This window comes from Oncorhynchus keta, chromosome 21 (assembly GCF_023373465.1).
Source record: "Oncorhynchus keta strain PuntledgeMale-10-30-2019 chromosome 21, Oket_V2, whole genome shotgun sequence".
In the NCBI taxonomy this organism is placed as follows: domain Eukaryota; kingdom Metazoa; phylum Chordata; class Actinopteri; order Salmoniformes; family Salmonidae; genus Oncorhynchus; species Oncorhynchus keta.
The window spans coordinates 56,195,296-56,211,980 of NC_068441.1; the positions used below are offsets into that span (position 1 = coordinate 56,195,296).

Below are 16,685 nucleotides of genomic sequence, written 5' to 3' on the forward strand. Positions count from 1 at the left end.
TAGAGCCCATCACATTTAGGGCCGCAACACGTTCTAGAGCCCATCACATTTAGGGCCGCAACACGTTCTAGAGCCCATCACATTTAGGGCCGCAACACGTTCTAGAGCCCATCACATTTAGGGCCGCAACACGTTCTAGAGCCCATCACATTTAGGGCCGCTACACGTTCTAGAGCCCATCATATTTAGGGCCACAACACGTTCTAGAGCCCATTACATTTAGGGCCGCAACACGTTCTAGAGCCCATCACATTTAGGGCCGCAACACGTTCTAGAGCCCATCACATTTAGGGCCGCAACACGTTCTAGAGCCCATCACATTTAGGGCCGCTACACGTTCTAGAGCCCATCACATTTAGGGCCGCAACACGTTCTAGAGCCCATCACATTTAGGGCCGCAACACGTTCTAGAGCCCATCACATTTAGGGCCGCAACACGTTCTAGAGCCCATCACATTTAGGGCCGCAACACCTTCTAGAGCCCATCACATTTAGGGCCGCAACACCTTCTAGAGCCCATCACATTTAGGGCCGCAACACGTTCTAGAGCCCATCACATTTAGGGCCGCAACACATTCTAGAGCCCATCATATTTAGGGCCGCAACACGTTCTAGAGCCCATCATATTTCGGGCCGCAACACACACACACAAAAAAAACCCAGCATTGTCTTGTTTACATTGTGTCTGTTTTTACCTCTGTGATTGGCGTGTCGATGATTCGTTTGTCTCCATATTTCTTCCACAGTCCCCTGCTCACCTATAAAGTCACCAGCCGGGAGAAAAACACCAATCAACTAGTCAAAATTATCAGTTTGAACAAAATACATTTACAAAATATATATTTTAACAATACTATCATGGAATGAAATGCATATACAATTAACAAATATAGAAAATATATCAGAACGAATATACTGAACAAAAATAAACAATTTAATACATTTTACTGAGTTACAGTTCATATAAATAAATGTATTAGGCATGCATCTGTCGATCACAGATACCTTAAAAAAAAAAAAAGTGCCACACAACGGACCTCAGTCTTTCTGTGCATTCAAATCGCCATCGATAAAATGCTAAACATTTTTCCCGCTGTCTGTATCTTATGCCTGCCCATACTATAATCCCACCGCCAACATGGAGCACAAAGGAGAAATACTCACTGACAGGGATGTAAAACACATTTGTTCACAAAATTTGAGAGAAATAAGCTTTTTGTGTTAATGGAACATTTCTGGGATCTTCTATTTCAGCTCATGAAACACGGGGAACCAACACTTTACATGTTGGGTTTATATTTAGTGTATATTTATTTTAAACAACTTTTGAAATCTGCATCCTGATTTGCATGTAGTTATGTCATTGTGTACTCATACCTTGTAGGCTCCATCATACTGGGCCACCTCCTCCCCCAGAAGGAAGACTTTCTCATCCCTCTCTAGTTCCTCATCCATCGCCTGGTTGAGGGCATCTCGGACATTCACCTGAAATAGAGACATTACACGATGTGACTATACAAAAATGACTTGATAATAAAATCATGATAGGTTCATTTTATATAGCCCTTTTCATTGCAAGCAGAATCTGTCGCTTTAAAGATCAAAACAAGTGCAGAGCCTGTGGTCTAGCAACATAAACTCCTCTCCCCACCAGTGACCAGGGTTCAATCTGCAATCCAAAACGTCATACTTTTTCTCCCATCTCTCCGTCTACCTCTATGTGATTTCAGCACTGTTTTAATAAAGTGGGGATGGTGTTAGGGGGTGTTAGGGATCTTGGGGGTGTTCTTCCACAGCATATGAAGATCGGCAGTAGTATCTTGAGTGGAGATATGACATACATGTGACTACATAAATGACATTCATGAAACGGTGAATCAGACTACATACAAAAATGCCAGATTTGATTACATACAATACATTTGACACTTTAATAAATGGCTGCTGTGGCTACACAGGCGAAGACAAAACGGCAGTTTACCAAAAAAACACCAGTCGTTTAATCTTCTCGGTGTAACAGTTGTGATAATGGGACAATTCGGGGGTACAACATTTCTCAAGCCAGGATTGAGGTACACGTTTTCCAAAACATTTTTAGTGTCGGCTCTGCGGTGTCTTAATATACGATGATACCGCAGCTGTATGTAACCGGGTCGGATCTATAGCCTAAGGTCAGGCCTTGACATCCCACATTGGATACAACGTTCATCATAGCCCGTAAAGTAGTTAACATTTCATGATTTCTTTAAATCTACATGTTACCGTATAAACAATTGACTGCTTTTCTTAACAGCACAATTGCTAGTAGTGAACACAGCTGATAGCTGCGGTGAAGGTTATTAGCTAGATTAGCAAAGATGCTAGCTATTTCTCACCTGCACAGCCGCTGGAGAGGTCTTGCTGAACTCTCTACGCAGGACCACCGAGACGGCACTCTACACAAGACAAGACAGAAAATGGTTCTCGTTAAGGTCTCATCCTTATTTGAACAATATAATTGTCTGAACTTTGAATTAAAACGGAATAAACACCTTCCCGGAGCGAAGAAAACACCTAATCGACGCCATCTTTGACCTGTCCTCTGTGAAGGAAGAGCGACTTGTCCTGTGAAAGGATCAGATCCAATCAGAGCGTTTCTTTGCGAGTCAGTCAAAGGCAATCGATGTCGAAAACCAATCACGACCTTTCTCATGGAAAGGAAGCGGAAGTACTCTGTGCGACTGGGAAAATCCAAGGGCAAAAGCAAAAAGCAGCAAAACCAGCGTTTTGCATCCCAAAGAAATGTATTTTGTCTTAAAAAAAAAAAAAAAAAAAACCTTCCAACTATTCGTAAATGTAGCATAGCAGAGCTTCAATTCCGATATTTGTGTTTAGCTGCCACTTTAGATTTACTATGCTTAAGTTTCTGATGTAGCTAGCATAGCCCAGACTAGTGATGCCACTGACCGTGTATTTACATAGCAAGGGGCAAAACAAAAGTCACAGCACTAACCATGTTAAGACAGATGTACATGACATAGTTGGACACACAAGCCATCAAACCTGTCAGTTCTGTGCTAAGTTCAACTCCAGTGTTTAAAAACAATATATTTTTTAAACATTTATTTATTTATCTATGCAAGTCAAATCTTACATAGATACTTGCTATATTGTATTTACTTTGCCACCATGGCCTTTTTTTGCCTTTACCTCCCTTGCTCACATTGTATATAGACTTGTTTATACTGTATTATTGACTGTATGTTTGTTTGACTCCATGTGTAACTCTGTGTCGTTGTATCTGTCAAACTGCTTTGCTTTATCTTGTCCAGGTCGCAATTGTAAATGAGAACTTGTTCTGAACTTGCCTACCTGGTTAAATAAAAGGTGAAATCATTTTTTTTTAAATCCTTTTTTGTTGGGGTTGCTAGGCGACGTAGGTCCTGTGACGTGTTTGTAGTTAGGGATCGTGACCGGTGGGGTGTCAAGTTACTTTACGGACAGTACGATACATTTTATATCCACTAAAATAAAAACCACACAGAGCAACGAGTTCAACAAACCACACATTTCAGTCCATGATTTTAATAAAATAAGTATAATACGGCAATGTAGATAACATTGTATTTTTTTTTTTTCCCGACAGCTGTGCAGGGTGAAACATACAAACCCCAAACAGTTATGAATTTTAATGTTTTAATGCAGCAGACGGACAATATATGGTTTCATACAACCCCCACCACCCCAACCCAAAAAAAGGGTTTGGAAAATGTTAGTAACTTCATCTTAAAGTGCAGTCATCTTCAATCATAAAATATTTTTGTTTTCCTGTCACCGAGTTGTTAATTCATACTGCCAAAAGGTGGTATAGTATTTACTTGAAAACTCCATACTCAGCAGTGCAAATCAGAAAGGTTGGCAGGCAGCGATGATAGAAAAACTTAATTATAAACTAACAGCATTATTAATTACATAAACTATGCAGCATGGAGCATTCTTATTGGAGAAACGGCTGCCAAATAAACACAATGTCATACTGAAGCCTCGCTTAGACGACCCCCTGAACTGGAAAAGAGAGAGAGAGAGGTGAGAGATTGGATAAAATGACATAATGAGGGGGAAATGTATTCTGGGTATTGTTACATACAAGGACACACCACTCTGTTAGTGATGTAAAAAGAAGGTAACAATAAGCAGAGATAATGAAACTCGATGGTTGCGTTTACACGGGCAGCCCAGTTATCTGTTGCCCAATTATTGGCAAAGGATATGATCTGATTGGCCAAAAGACCAATTATTGGCAAAAGATAAGAATTGGGCTACCTGTGCAAATGCAGCCAATTAGTAATTGTCCTGAATGTGCCAATGTATCAATATACAAAACAGGTTAATCTTGTAATGTTGACAAGACAAAGCATTTCAGACAGTTATGCAGATTGTAACTTTGCTTTTCAGACAGATTGAGGATGTACTGTTCCTTCAGTTCCTCTGACAGTGGTTGGGATGTAGCAGAGGTACAGATTATGATGATCAATAACAGATTAGCTAGTTAACTCATTTCAGGATTAGGATTAATTTCTTGTAAACACCAGAATCGATTTTTAGATACATTCTCCCAGTAAACCGCTCACTGTTGTGTGTCAACCCTGGAACGTAGAGAAAAGCCCCCCTCGGTCAAGTGCAGCAGAGAAATAGTTGATCCTTCAACATCTTTACACTGATATTTTGGAGAGGAAAAAGAAAAACAATCTTTAAAAAAAAAAAAGGTATTTGAATCTTAATTTGTTACCGATTAATACCAGTAAGTACAGCATGTCATCATTTGGGTTCATTATTTTGCATACTGAATGATGACAGACTTCTGGTGGTTCTCGTTTACTAAACAAACGGCCATGGGTAAACTAAGGTTTTAATCCTTGCAGCGTCCATAGATTTTTTTGTATCTATCTGTGCATTTGAAAATGGCACCCTATCCCCTATATAGCAGACTACTACTAGTCTGTAGTAGTAGTGCACTATATAGGAAATGGGATGCCATTTGGGACACAAGGCACAGAGATGAATGTGGCACATAGATATAAGCAACACAGACAGTCCAACAGCATCACATCTCCTTCCATTCATTCGAAGAAAACAAAAAGCTAAAAAAAAAAATAGATACAATAAACATAACAGACGGACAGTCCTTTCATAGTCGTCTCACTGTGATGACACAGACAGTTCTTTCATAGTCGTCTCACTGTGATGACACAGACAGTTCTTTCATAGTCGTCTCACAGTGATGACACAGACAGTTCTTTCATAGTCGTCTCACTGTGATGACACAGACGGTTCTTTCATAGTCGTCTCACTGTGATGACACAGACGGTTCTTTCATAGTCGTCTCACTGTGATGACACAGACAGTTCTTTCATAGTCGTCTCACTGTGATGACACAGACAGTTCTTTCATAGTCGTCTCACTGTGATGACACAGACAGTTCTTTCATAGTCGTCTCACTGTGATGACACAGACAGTTCTTTCATAGTCGTCTCACTGTGATGACACAGACAGTTCTTTCATAGTCGTCTCACTGTGATGACACAGACAGTTCTTTCATAGTCGTCTCACTGTGATGACACAGACAGTTCTTTCATAGTCGTCTCACTGTGATGACACAGACAGTTCTTTCATAGTCGTCTCACTGTGATGACAGACAATTCTTTCATAGTCGTCTCACTGTGATGACAGACAGTTCTTTCATAGTCGTCTCACAGTGATGACAGACAGTTCTTTCATAGTCGTCTCACAGTGATGACAGACAGTTCTGTCATAGTCGTCTCACAGTGATGACAGACAGTTCTTTCATAGTCGTCTCACTGTGATGACAGACAGTTCTTTCATAGTCGTCTCACAGTGATGACACAGACAGTTCTTTTATAGTCGTCTCACTGTGATGACACAGACAGTTCTTTCATAGTCGTCTCACTGTGATGACACAGACAGTTCTTTCATAGTCGTCTCACTGTGATGACACAGACAGTTCTTTCATAGTCGTCTCACTGTGGTGACACAGACAGTTCTTTCATAGTCGTCTCACTGTGATGACATGGCTGTTGGATGTCAGGTCAGAGTCCCAGTCCCTCTAAAACACCTGTGGTTCATGTGTTTGCTTTCTGAATCACTTCCCTCACAGTTGCTTGTACGTTTCATTCAAGTCACTGCAGTCTTCCAGATAGACACCAGGCTGATGCCACCTCATCTTTAAGCCACCTGTACAGTCCACTGACCAGTCCTTTTTGTGCTAAAGGGAGAACCAACGAGGCGGCCATATTGGAAAGGAGTTGATGCCCCGTCCCCTACCTCAAACCTTAAGGGGCGGGGCTGGGGGTCAACTCATCGGACGGGAACTAAATTTAGAAGCAAAAAAAAACAAAGAGCAAAAATATGATTGAGCAGGACGACAGGTAACCTTTAGGGGTGACTGGGGCCACAGGGTCAGGACGACAGGTAACCTTTAGGGGTGACTGGGGCCACAGGGTCAGGACGACAGGTAACCTTTAGGGGTGACTGGGGCCACAGGGTCAGGACGACAGGTAACCTTTAGGGGTGACTGGGGCCACAGGGTCAGGACGAGAGGTAACCTTTAGGGGTGACTGGGGCCACAGGGTCAGGACGACAGGTAACCGGTAACCTTTAGGGGTGACTGGGGCCACAGGGTCAGGACGACAGGTAACCTTTAGGGGTGAATGGGGCCACAGGGTCAGGACGACAGGTAACCTTTAGGGGTGACTGGGGCCACAGGGTCAGGACGACAGGTAACCTTTAGGGGTGACTGGGGCCACAGGGTCAGGACGACAGGTAACCTTTAGGGGTGACTGGGACCACAGGGTCAGGACGACAGGTAACCTTCAGGGGTGACTGGGACGACAGGGTCAGGACGAGAAGGAAGAGCGGTCCTCTTCAGAGTGTTGGATGCTGCGGTCGATGGTCACTGCTTTCTTCAGTTTGCCTATACTGAATGACGTGATGGAGCTGAGGAGGGCACCACGCCCCACACCGTTGGCAGGAGGAGGACCTGGCCCAGGGAGAGGAGGATGCGGAGGGGCGTGGGACTGGCCAGGGTTATCACTTGGAGGAGGTAGAGGAGGAGGAGGAGGAGGTGGTGCAACTCCTGCATCAACAAGAAATCAACGGTTAAAACATTGAGTGGTCGTTGTATAAGTGGTCTGATGTATAAGAATACAGCAATATAAATGTTTTCTGTAACAGTGTTTCCAATGTCATCAATTAAACCACCACCACAGGGATCACAATCTACAATGTTACACTTGAGCTTCAAGCAGTGTTTGAATCTGCGTTGGCTTCTGAGCAAAACAATTTGTTGGGAGGTAGACAATATCAATGACAATGGTGAAAATAAATATCCCCCCCCCAAAAAAGGAATAAACGTTAATGTTTTGATCATTGCAGATTGTGACCTTTTAAAGTTGCAGACACCCTTTTACCAAGCAAGCAAAGGCAAATCAATGCAGGAGATTAAATATAAATCTTTAATTAAATTGTAACTACCAATATTTGATGTTTTAGTGAGCAGAAATCTGAAGGTTGGTGTTTGAAAATGGTGAGGCGTTTCAACCCCGCGCCATTTTCAAACGGACGACAACCCCGCCCCATTTTCAAACGGACGACAACCCCGCGCCATTTTCAAACGGACGACACCCCGCGCCATTTTCAAACGGACGACAACCCCGCGCCATTTTCAAACGGACGACACCCCGCGCCCTTTTCAAACGGACGACAACCCCGCGCCCTTTTCAAACGGACGACAACCCCGCGCCCTTTTCAAACGGACGACAACCCCGCGCCATTTTCAAACGGGACGACACCCCGCGCCATTTTCAAACGGACGACAACCCCGCCCCATTTTCAAACGGACGACACCCCGCGCCATTTTCAAACGGACGACAACCCCGCCCCATTTTCAAACGGACGACAACCCCGCGCCATTTTCAAACGGACGACACCCCGCGCCATTTTCAAACGGACGACAACCCCGCGCCATTTTCAAACGGACGACAACCCCGCGCCATTTTCAAACGGACGACAACCCCGCTCCATTTTCAAACGGACGACAACCCCGCTCCATTTTCAAACGGACGACAACCCCGCGCCATTTTCAAACGGACGACAACCCCGCGCCATTTTCAAACGGACGACAACCCCGCCCCCTTTTCAAACGGACGACAACCCCGCCCCCTTTTCAAACGGACGACAACCCCGCCCCCTTTTCAAACGGACGACAACCCCGCCCCCTTTTCAAACGGACGACAACCCCGCCCCCTTTTCAAACGGACGACAACCCCGCCCCCTTTTCAAACGGACGACAACCCCGCCCCCTTTTCAAACGGACGACAACCCGCGCCCCCTTTTCAAACGGACGACAACCCCGCCCCCTTTTCAAACGGACGACAACCCGCGCCCTTTTCAAACGGACGACACCCCGCCCCATTTTCAAACGGACGACACCCCACACCAGTTCCAAAACTGACATCTCACTATTATAAAACTGATATAAATCGCGTTGGATTTAGTAATTTACTCTGTTAAGATTGTCATCTAGAACCTATTCTAGACGACATAGTATGAAGCTCTAAAATATTTCTATAATTAAGATATGTGGATCCTGCAAAAACAATGTGCGTTTCTCCGTTTAGCATTAGTTTCATCTGGTTTGCTCTGAGCCGTATCATTACATACGTCTGTCTGTCTACTGTGGAGACCAGCCTAACTACAGTGGTACAGAGTACTGTAGTGTAGTGTACTTGCTGTGATTCAGGGTCGACGACAGCTTTAAAAAAACACATAGAGGAATCATTATTGAATTACTTTACCCCACACATGTTCAAAATGGTGCATGCTCTACTTGGCAGACAGACAGCAAAAAGGGGAGGAAAAGAGAGAGGCAGATTAATCACTGTTATCGGTCAACGGTAACCTTGAGGAGTACAATCAACACTACTGTTAAATCAAAACTAAAATGTTCATTATTTACAGTATGGTGTGATTACTGATTAGCTGAGTGGAAAATGAATGGAAAAGTATGTATAAACAAGAAAGGAAAAACACATTGAAGTATGACCAGAATAACTACTCAGATGGTCCATCTAGAAATCATATGATGATATGAGGGCAACATCAGAAAATATAAAATACAAATTCAAGTAACCAGTCAGGTTCACCAGCTGAAAACTAAAATAGTCTCACGAGTATCTATCCACTAGTCTAATATACAGTATGGTTGAGATATATATATATACATACACACACCAATATGCATGCATACAAATGCAATCTTCCTTATAAATCACAGGCAATAACATGATCATACTTTTTGATAGAACTCAAGACAGCATGAAATCATATATATAAATACACATCTATATATATTTTTTTTAAGTCTCAAAACGGCCAGCCTCTATCTAAACCTCTGTACCAGTGCTTAATCTAAGCTTATACTATGGACTATCTATTATAATGCCTCTGTTTTACCACAAGGGGGAGCACCACCATACGGAAAACAGTGCAAAGACATGGTAACAAACACAACATAGACCTCATGCACATCACTGTGGAGGAACTATTACTTAAATCAGTATCAATGGGGAGGGTGCTGATTGATTTCAAAACTGCCAGAGTTATAGTCTGTGTGAACCTGAGGGTCTGGTATCTACCATAGAGTTATAGTCTGTGTGAACCTGAGGGTCTGGTATCTACCATAGAGTTATAGTCTGAACCTGAGGGTCTGGTATCTACCATAGAGTTATAGTCTGAACCTGAGGGTCTGGTATCTACCATAGAGTTATAGTCTATGAACCTGAGGGTCTGGTATCTACCATAGAGTTATAGTCTATGAACCTGAGGGTCTGGTATCTACCATAGAGTTATAGTCTGAACCTGAGGGTCTGGTATCTACCATAGAGTTATAGTCTGAACCTGAGGTTCTGGTATCTACCATAGAGTTATAGTCTATGAACCTGAGGGTCTGGTATCTACCATAGAGTTATAGTCTGTGTGAACCTGAGGGTCTGGTATCTACCATAGAGTTATAGTCTGTGAACCTGAGGGTCTGGTATCTACCATAGAGTTATAGTCTGTGAACCTGAGGGTCTGGTATCTACCATAGAGTTATAGTCTGAACCAGAGGGTCTGGTATCTACCATAGAGTTATAGTCTGAACCTGAGGGTCTGGTATCTACCATAGAGTTATAGTCTATGAACCTGAGGGTCTGGTATCTACCATAGAGTTATAGTCTATGAACCTGAGGGTCTGGTATCTACCATAGAGTTATAGTCTATGAACCTGAGGGTCTGGTATCTACCATAGAGTTATAGTCTATGAACCTGAGGGTCTGGTATCTACCATAGAGTTATAGTCTATGAACCTGAGGGTCTGGTATCTACCATAGAGTTATAGTCTATGAACCTGAGGTTCTGGTATCTACCATAGAGTTATAGTCTGTATGAACCTGAGGGTCTGGTATCTACCATAGAGTTATAGTCTGAACCTGAGGGTCTGGTATCTACCATAGAGTTATAGTCTATGAACCTGAGGGTCTGGTATCTACCATAGAGTTATAGTCTGTCTGAACCTGAGGGTCTGGTATCTACCATAGAGTTATAGTCTGTGTGAACCTGAGGGTCTGGTATCTACCATATAGTTATAGTCTGTGTGAACCTGAGGGTCTGGTATCTACCATAGAGTTATAGTCTGAACCTGAGGGTCTGGTATCTACCATAGAGTTATAGTCTGAACCTGAGGGTCTGATATCTACCATAGAGTTATAGTCTATGAACCTGAGGGTCTGGTATCTACCATAGAGTTATAGTCTGTGTGAACCTGAGGGTCTGGTATCTACCATAGAGTTATAGTCTGTGTGAACCTGAGGGTCTGGTATCTACCATAGAGTTATAGTCTGTGTGAACCTGAGGGTCTGGTATCTACCATAGAGTTATAGTCTGTGAACCTGAGGGTCTGGTATCTACCATAGAGTTATAGTCTGTGAACCTGAGGGTCTGGTATCTACCATAGAGTTATAGTCTGTGCACCTGAGGGTCTGGTATCTACCATAGAGTTATAGTCTGTGTGAACCTGAGGGTCTGGTATCTACCATAGAGTTATAGTCTGAACCTGAGGGTCTGGTATCTACCATAGAGTTATAGTCTATGAACCTGAGGGTCTGGTATCGACCATAGAGTTATAGTATGAACCTGAGGGCCTGGTATCTACCATAGAGTTATAGTCTGTGTGAACCTGAGGGTCTGGTATCTACCATAGAGTTATAGTCTGAACCTGAGGGCCTGGTATCTACCATAGAGTTATAGTCTGTCTGAACCTGAGGGTCTGGTATCTACCATAGAGTTATAGTCTGTGTGAACCTGAGGGTCTGGTATCTACCATAGAGTTATAGTCTGTCTGAACCTGAGGGTCTGGTATCTACCATAGAGTTATAGTCTGTGTGAACCTGAGGGTCTGGTATCTACCATAGAGTTATAGTCTATGAACCTGAGGGTCTGGTATCTACCATAGAGTTATAGTCTGTCTGAACCTGAGGGTCTGGTATCTACCATAGAGTTATAGTCTGTGTGAACCTGAGGGTCTGGTATCTACCATAGAGTTATAGTCTATGAACCTGAGGGTCTGGTATCTACCATAGAGTTATAGTCTGTGTGAACCTGAGGGTCTGGTATCTACCATAGAGTTATAGTCTGTGTGAACCTGAGGGTCTGGTATCTACCATAGAGTTATAGTCTGTATGAACCTGAGGGTCTGGTATCTACCATAGAGTTATAGTCTGAACCTGAGGTTCTGGTATCTACCATAGAGTTATAGTCTGTGTGAACCTGAGGGTCTGGTATCTACCATAGAGTTATAGTCTATGAACCTGAGGGTCTGGTATCTACCATAGAGTTATAGTCTATGAACCTGAGGGTCTGGTATCTACCATAGAGTTATAGTCTGAACCTGAGGGTCTGGTATCTACCATAGAGTTATAGTCTGTATGAACCTGAGGGTCTGGTATCTACCATAGAGTTATAGTCTGTATGAACCTGAGGGTCTGGTATCTACCATAGAGTTATAGTCTGAACCTGAGGTTCTGGTATCTACCATAGAGTTATAGTCTGAACCTGAGGTTCTGGTATCTACCATAGAGTTATAGTCTGTGTGAACCTGAGGGTCTGGTATCTACCATAGAGTTATAGTCTATGAACCTGAGGGTCTGGTATCTACCATAGAGTTATAGTCTGAACCTGAGGTTCTGGTATCTACCATAGAGTTATAGTCTGAACCTGAGGGTCTGGTATCTACCATAGAGTTATAGTCTGAACCTGAGGGTCTGGTATCTACCATAGAGTTATAGTCTGAACCTGAGGGTCTGGTATCTACCATATAGTTCTAGTCTGTGAACCTGAGGGTCTGGTATCTACCATAGAGTTATAGTCTATGAACCTGAGGGTCTGGTATCTACCATAGAGTTATAGTCTGTGTGAACCTGAGGGTCTGGTATCTACCATAGAGTTATAGTCTGTGAACCTGAGGGTCTGGTATCTACCATAGAGTTATAGTCTGTGAACCTGAGGGTCTGGTATCTACCATAGAGTTATAGTCTGTGAACCTGAGGGTCTGGTATCTACCATAGAGTTATAGTCTATGAACCTGAGGGTCTGGTATCTACCATAGAGGTATAGTCTGAACCTGAGGGTCTGGTATCTACCATAGAGTTATAGTCTGTGAACCTGAGGGTCTGGTATCTACCATAGAGTTATAGTCTGTGAACCTGAGGGTCTGGTATCTACCATAGAGTTATAGTCTGTGAACCTGAGGGTCTGGTATCTACCATAGAGTTATAGTCTGTGAACCTGAGGGTCTGGTATCTACCATAGAGTTATAGTCTGTGAACCTGAGGGTCTGGTATCTACCATAGAGTTATAGTCTGAACCTGAGGGTCTGGTATCTACCATAGAGGTATAGTCTGAACCTGAGGGTCTGGTATCTACCATAGAGTTATAGTCTGTGAACCTGAGGGTCTGGTATCTACCATAGAGTTATAGTCTGTGAACCTGAGGGTCTGGTATCTACCATAGAGTTATAGTCTGTGAACCTGAGGGTCTGGTATCTACCATAGAGTTATAGTCTGTGAACCTGAGGGTCTGGTATCTACCATAGAGTTATAGTCTGAACCTGAGGGTCTGGTATCTACCATAGAGTTATAGTCTGAACCTGAGGGTCTGGTATCTACCATAGAGTTAGTCTATGAACCTGAGGGTCTGGTATCTACCATAGAGTTATAGTCTATGAACCTGAGGGTCTGGTATCTACCATAGAGTTATAGTCTGTATGAACCTGAGGGTCTGGTATCTACCATAGAGTTATAGTCTGAACCTGAGGGTCTGGTATCTACCATAGAGTTATAGTCTGAACCTGAGGGTCTGGTATCTACCATAGAGTTATAGTCTGAACCTGAGGGTCTGGTATCTACCATAGAGTTATAGTCTGAACCTGAGGGTCTGGTATCTACCATAGAGTTATAGTCTGTGAACCTGAGGGTCTGGTATCTACCATAGAGTTATAGTCTATGAACCTGAGGGTCTGGTATCTACCATAGAGTTATAGTCTGTGTGAACCTGAGGGTCTGGTATCTACCATAGAGTTATAGTCTATGAACCTGAGGGTCTGGTATCTACCATAGAAGTTATAAATTACACGATGGATGGTGTATCAATACTTCCAGTCACTACAAAGATACAGGCGTCCTTCCTAACTCAGTTGCCGGAGAGGAAGGAAACCGCTCAGGGATTTCACCATGAGGCCAACGGTGACTTTAAAACAGTTAGAGTTGAATAGCTGTGGCAGGAGAAAACTGAGGATGGACCAACAACACTGTAGTTACTCCACAATAATAATATAAATGATGGAGGGAATAGAAGGAAGCCTGTACAGAATACAAATATTCCAGAACATCCTGTTTGCAATAAGGCACTAAAGTAAAACAGCAAAATATTTGGCAAAGAAATGTCCTTTATGTCCTGAATACAAATCATTATGTTTGGGGCAAATAAAAAATAAAAACACATCACTGAGTACCACTTCATATTTTCAAGCATGGCTGCATCATGTTATGGGTATGCTGGTCATCGTTAAGAACTGGAGAGTTTAAAAAAAAAATAATAATAAAGGGAATGGAGCTAAGCACAGTCAAAATCCTAGAGGCCAAGCTGGTTCAGTCTGCTTTCCATCAGACACTGGGAGATGAATTCACCTTTCAGCAGGACAATAACCCAAAACACAAGGCCAAATCTACACTGGAGTTTCTTACCGAAACAAAATAGAATGTTCCTGAGAGGCTTAGTTACAGTTTTGACTGAAATTGGCTTGAAAACCTGAAAATTGCTATTTTTTCCCCCAAAACCTTATTTTACCAGGTAAGTTGACTGAGAACACATTCTCATTTACAGCAACAACCTAGGGAACCGTTACAGGAGGATGGAAGGGGGATGAATAAGCCAATTGGAAGCTGTCTAGCAATGATTAACAACCAATTTGACAGAGCTTGAAGAATAAAAAAATGCTAATCTTGTACAATCCAACTGTGCAAAGCTCCGAGACTTGCCCAGAACGACTCACAGCTGTCATGGCTGCCGAAGGTGATTCTAACGTGAATTGACTTCAGAGGTTGAATACTTATCTAAATCAAGATATTAGTGTTTTATTTTCATTTAAAAAAAAATATATATATATATTTTTATATACAAAAGTTGTAATTCTTCTTCTACTTTCACAGAGTACTTTGTGTAGATGGGTATGAGCCACTGTATGAGCCACTGTATGAGCCACTGTATGAGCCACTGTATGAGCCACTGTATGAGCCACTGTATGAGCCACTGTATGAGCCACTGTATGAGCCACTGTATGAGCCACTGTATGAGCCACTGTATGAGCCACTGTATGAGCCACTGTATGAGCCACTGTATGAGCCACTGTATGAGCCACTGTATGAGCCACTGTATGAGCCACTGTATGAGCCACTGTATGATCCACTGTATGATTCACGTTGGAATGATTTCTGAATGGCAAACGGATTTATAGTAGATCGACTTTAGTCAGTAAATACAACACCTTTTTATAAAACTACTCAACACTTGCTGTTTTAGTTGTCAATTAAAACCCAGTCAATAGCCCACAATAAGCTCCTAGAAACGCATCGGACAGATTTTGGTGAGAGTGAAACCTCTCGCTTTGGCTTTTCCTCTCTGCTGCTTTTCCCTGTCATGGCTTTGTGACTGACAGGCGCTTGTCCTATCAACCGCTAGAAGACGTTCGTTCTAGTGGGAGAAGCTTGTCCTATCAAATCGCTAGAAGACGTTCGTTCTAGTGGGAGAAGCTTGTCCTATCAACCGCTAGAAGACGTTCGTTCTAGTGGGAGCAGCTTGTCCTAGCAAATCGCTAGAAGACGTTCGTTCTAGTGGGAGAAGCTTGTCCTATCAAATCGCTAGAAGACGTTCGTTCTAGTGGGAGAAGCTTGTCCTATCAAATCGCTAGAAGACGTTTGTTCTAGTGGGAGAAGCTTGTCCTATCAACCGCTAGAAGACGTTCGTTCTAGTGGGAGAAGCTTGTCCTATCAAATCGCTAGAAGACGTTCGTTCTAGTGGGAGAAGCTTGTCCTATCAAATCGCTAGAAGACGTTCGTTCTAGTGGGAGAAGCTTGTCCTATCAAATCGCTAGAAGACGTTTGTTCTAGTGGGAGCAGCTTGTCCTATCAACCGCTAGAAGACGTTCGTTCTAGTGGGAGCAGCTTGTCCTATCAACCGCTAGAAGACGTTCGTTCTAGTGGGAGAAGCTTGTCCTAGCAAATCGCTAGAAGACGTTCGTTCTAGTGGGAGCAGCTTGTCCTATCAAATCGCTAGAAGACGTTCGTTCTAGTGGGAGAAGCTTGTCCTATCAAATCGCTAGAAGACGTTCGTTCTAGTGGGAGAAGCTTGTCCTATCAACCGCTAGAAGACGTTCGTTCTAGTGGGAGAAGCTTGTCCTATCAAATCGCTAGAAGACGTTCGTTCTAGTGGGAGAAGCTTGTCCTATCAAATCGCTAGAAGACGTTCGTTCTAGTGGGAGAAGCTTGTCCTATCAAATCGCTAGAAGACGTTCGTTCTAGTGGGAGCAGCTTGTCCTATCAAATCGCTAGAAGACGTTCGTTCTAGTGGGAGCAGCTTGTCCTATCAAATCGCTAGAAGACGTTCGTTCTAGTGGGAGCAGCTTGTCCTATCAAATCGCTAGAAGACGTTCGTTCTAGTGGGAGCAGCTTGTCCTATCAACCGCTAGAAGACGTTCGTTCTAGTGGGAGCAGCTTGTCCTATCAAATCGCTAGAAGACGTTTGTTCTAGTGGGAGAAGCTTGTCCTATCAAATCGCTAGAAGACGTTTGTTCTAGTGGGAGAAGCTTGTCCTATCAAATCGCTAGAAGACGTTTGTTCTAGTGGGAGAAGCTTGTCCTATCAAATCGCTAGAAGACGTTTGTTCTAGTGGGAGAAGCTTGTCCTATCAACCGCTAGAAGACGTTTGTTCTAGTGGGAGAAGCTTGTCCTATCAACCGCTAGAAGACGTTTGTTCTAGTGGGAGAAGCTTGTCCTATCAACCGCTAGAAGACGTTTGTTCTAGTGGGAGAAGCTTGT

The 16,685-nt window shown here is 43.1% G+C and overlaps 2 protein-coding genes and 2 long non-coding RNA genes across 4 annotated transcripts in view; 1 reads left to right on the forward strand and 3 right to left on the reverse strand.

The window, feature by feature from the left end:
* Positions 1 to 2,690, reverse strand: part of LOC118377129 (pyruvate dehydrogenase E1 component subunit beta, mitochondrial) — a 34,971-nt gene extending 32,281 nt beyond the window's left edge. Inside the window, exons 1-4 of the mRNA XM_052474397.1 lie at positions 2,532 to 2,690; positions 2,376 to 2,435; positions 1,378 to 1,485; positions 696 to 758 (exon numbers count right to left, since the gene is read on the reverse strand). Coding sequence (XP_052330357.1) covers positions 696 to 758; positions 1,378 to 1,485; positions 2,376 to 2,435; positions 2,532 to 2,567 — 267 coding nt within the window. The 5' untranslated portion in view covers positions 2,568 to 2,690. The remainder of the gene's footprint in view (positions 1 to 695; positions 759 to 1,377; positions 1,486 to 2,375; positions 2,436 to 2,531) is intronic.
* Positions 2,691 to 4,649: 1,959 nt separating this feature from the next.
* Positions 4,650 to 16,685, reverse strand: part of pxk (PX domain containing serine/threonine kinase) — a 65,643-nt gene continuing 53,607 nt past the window's right edge. Inside the window, exons 18-19 of the mRNA XM_052474345.1 lie at positions 6,653 to 7,129; positions 4,650 to 6,559 (exon numbers count right to left, since the gene is read on the reverse strand). Coding sequence (XP_052330305.1) covers positions 6,894 to 7,129 — 236 coding nt within the window. The 3' untranslated portion in view covers positions 4,650 to 6,559; positions 6,653 to 6,893. The remainder of the gene's footprint in view (positions 6,560 to 6,652; positions 7,130 to 16,685) is intronic.
* On the forward strand, positions 6,491 to 7,012 carry LOC127910477 (uncharacterized). Its single transcript, XR_008074997.1, has 3 exons — positions 6,491 to 6,640; positions 6,734 to 6,819; positions 6,863 to 7,012. It is a non-coding gene; the product is annotated as an uncharacterized LOC127910477 (long non-coding RNA).
* On the reverse strand, positions 9,723 to 14,306 carry LOC127910478 (uncharacterized). The gene is made up of 10 exons (XR_008074998.1): positions 13,561 to 14,306; positions 12,429 to 12,512; positions 12,191 to 12,270; positions 11,863 to 11,983; positions 11,568 to 11,694; positions 11,441 to 11,524; positions 10,816 to 10,944; positions 10,527 to 10,567; positions 10,199 to 10,444; positions 9,723 to 9,876 (listed from the first exon to the last, which is right to left on the reverse strand). It is a non-coding gene; the product is annotated as an uncharacterized LOC127910478 (long non-coding RNA).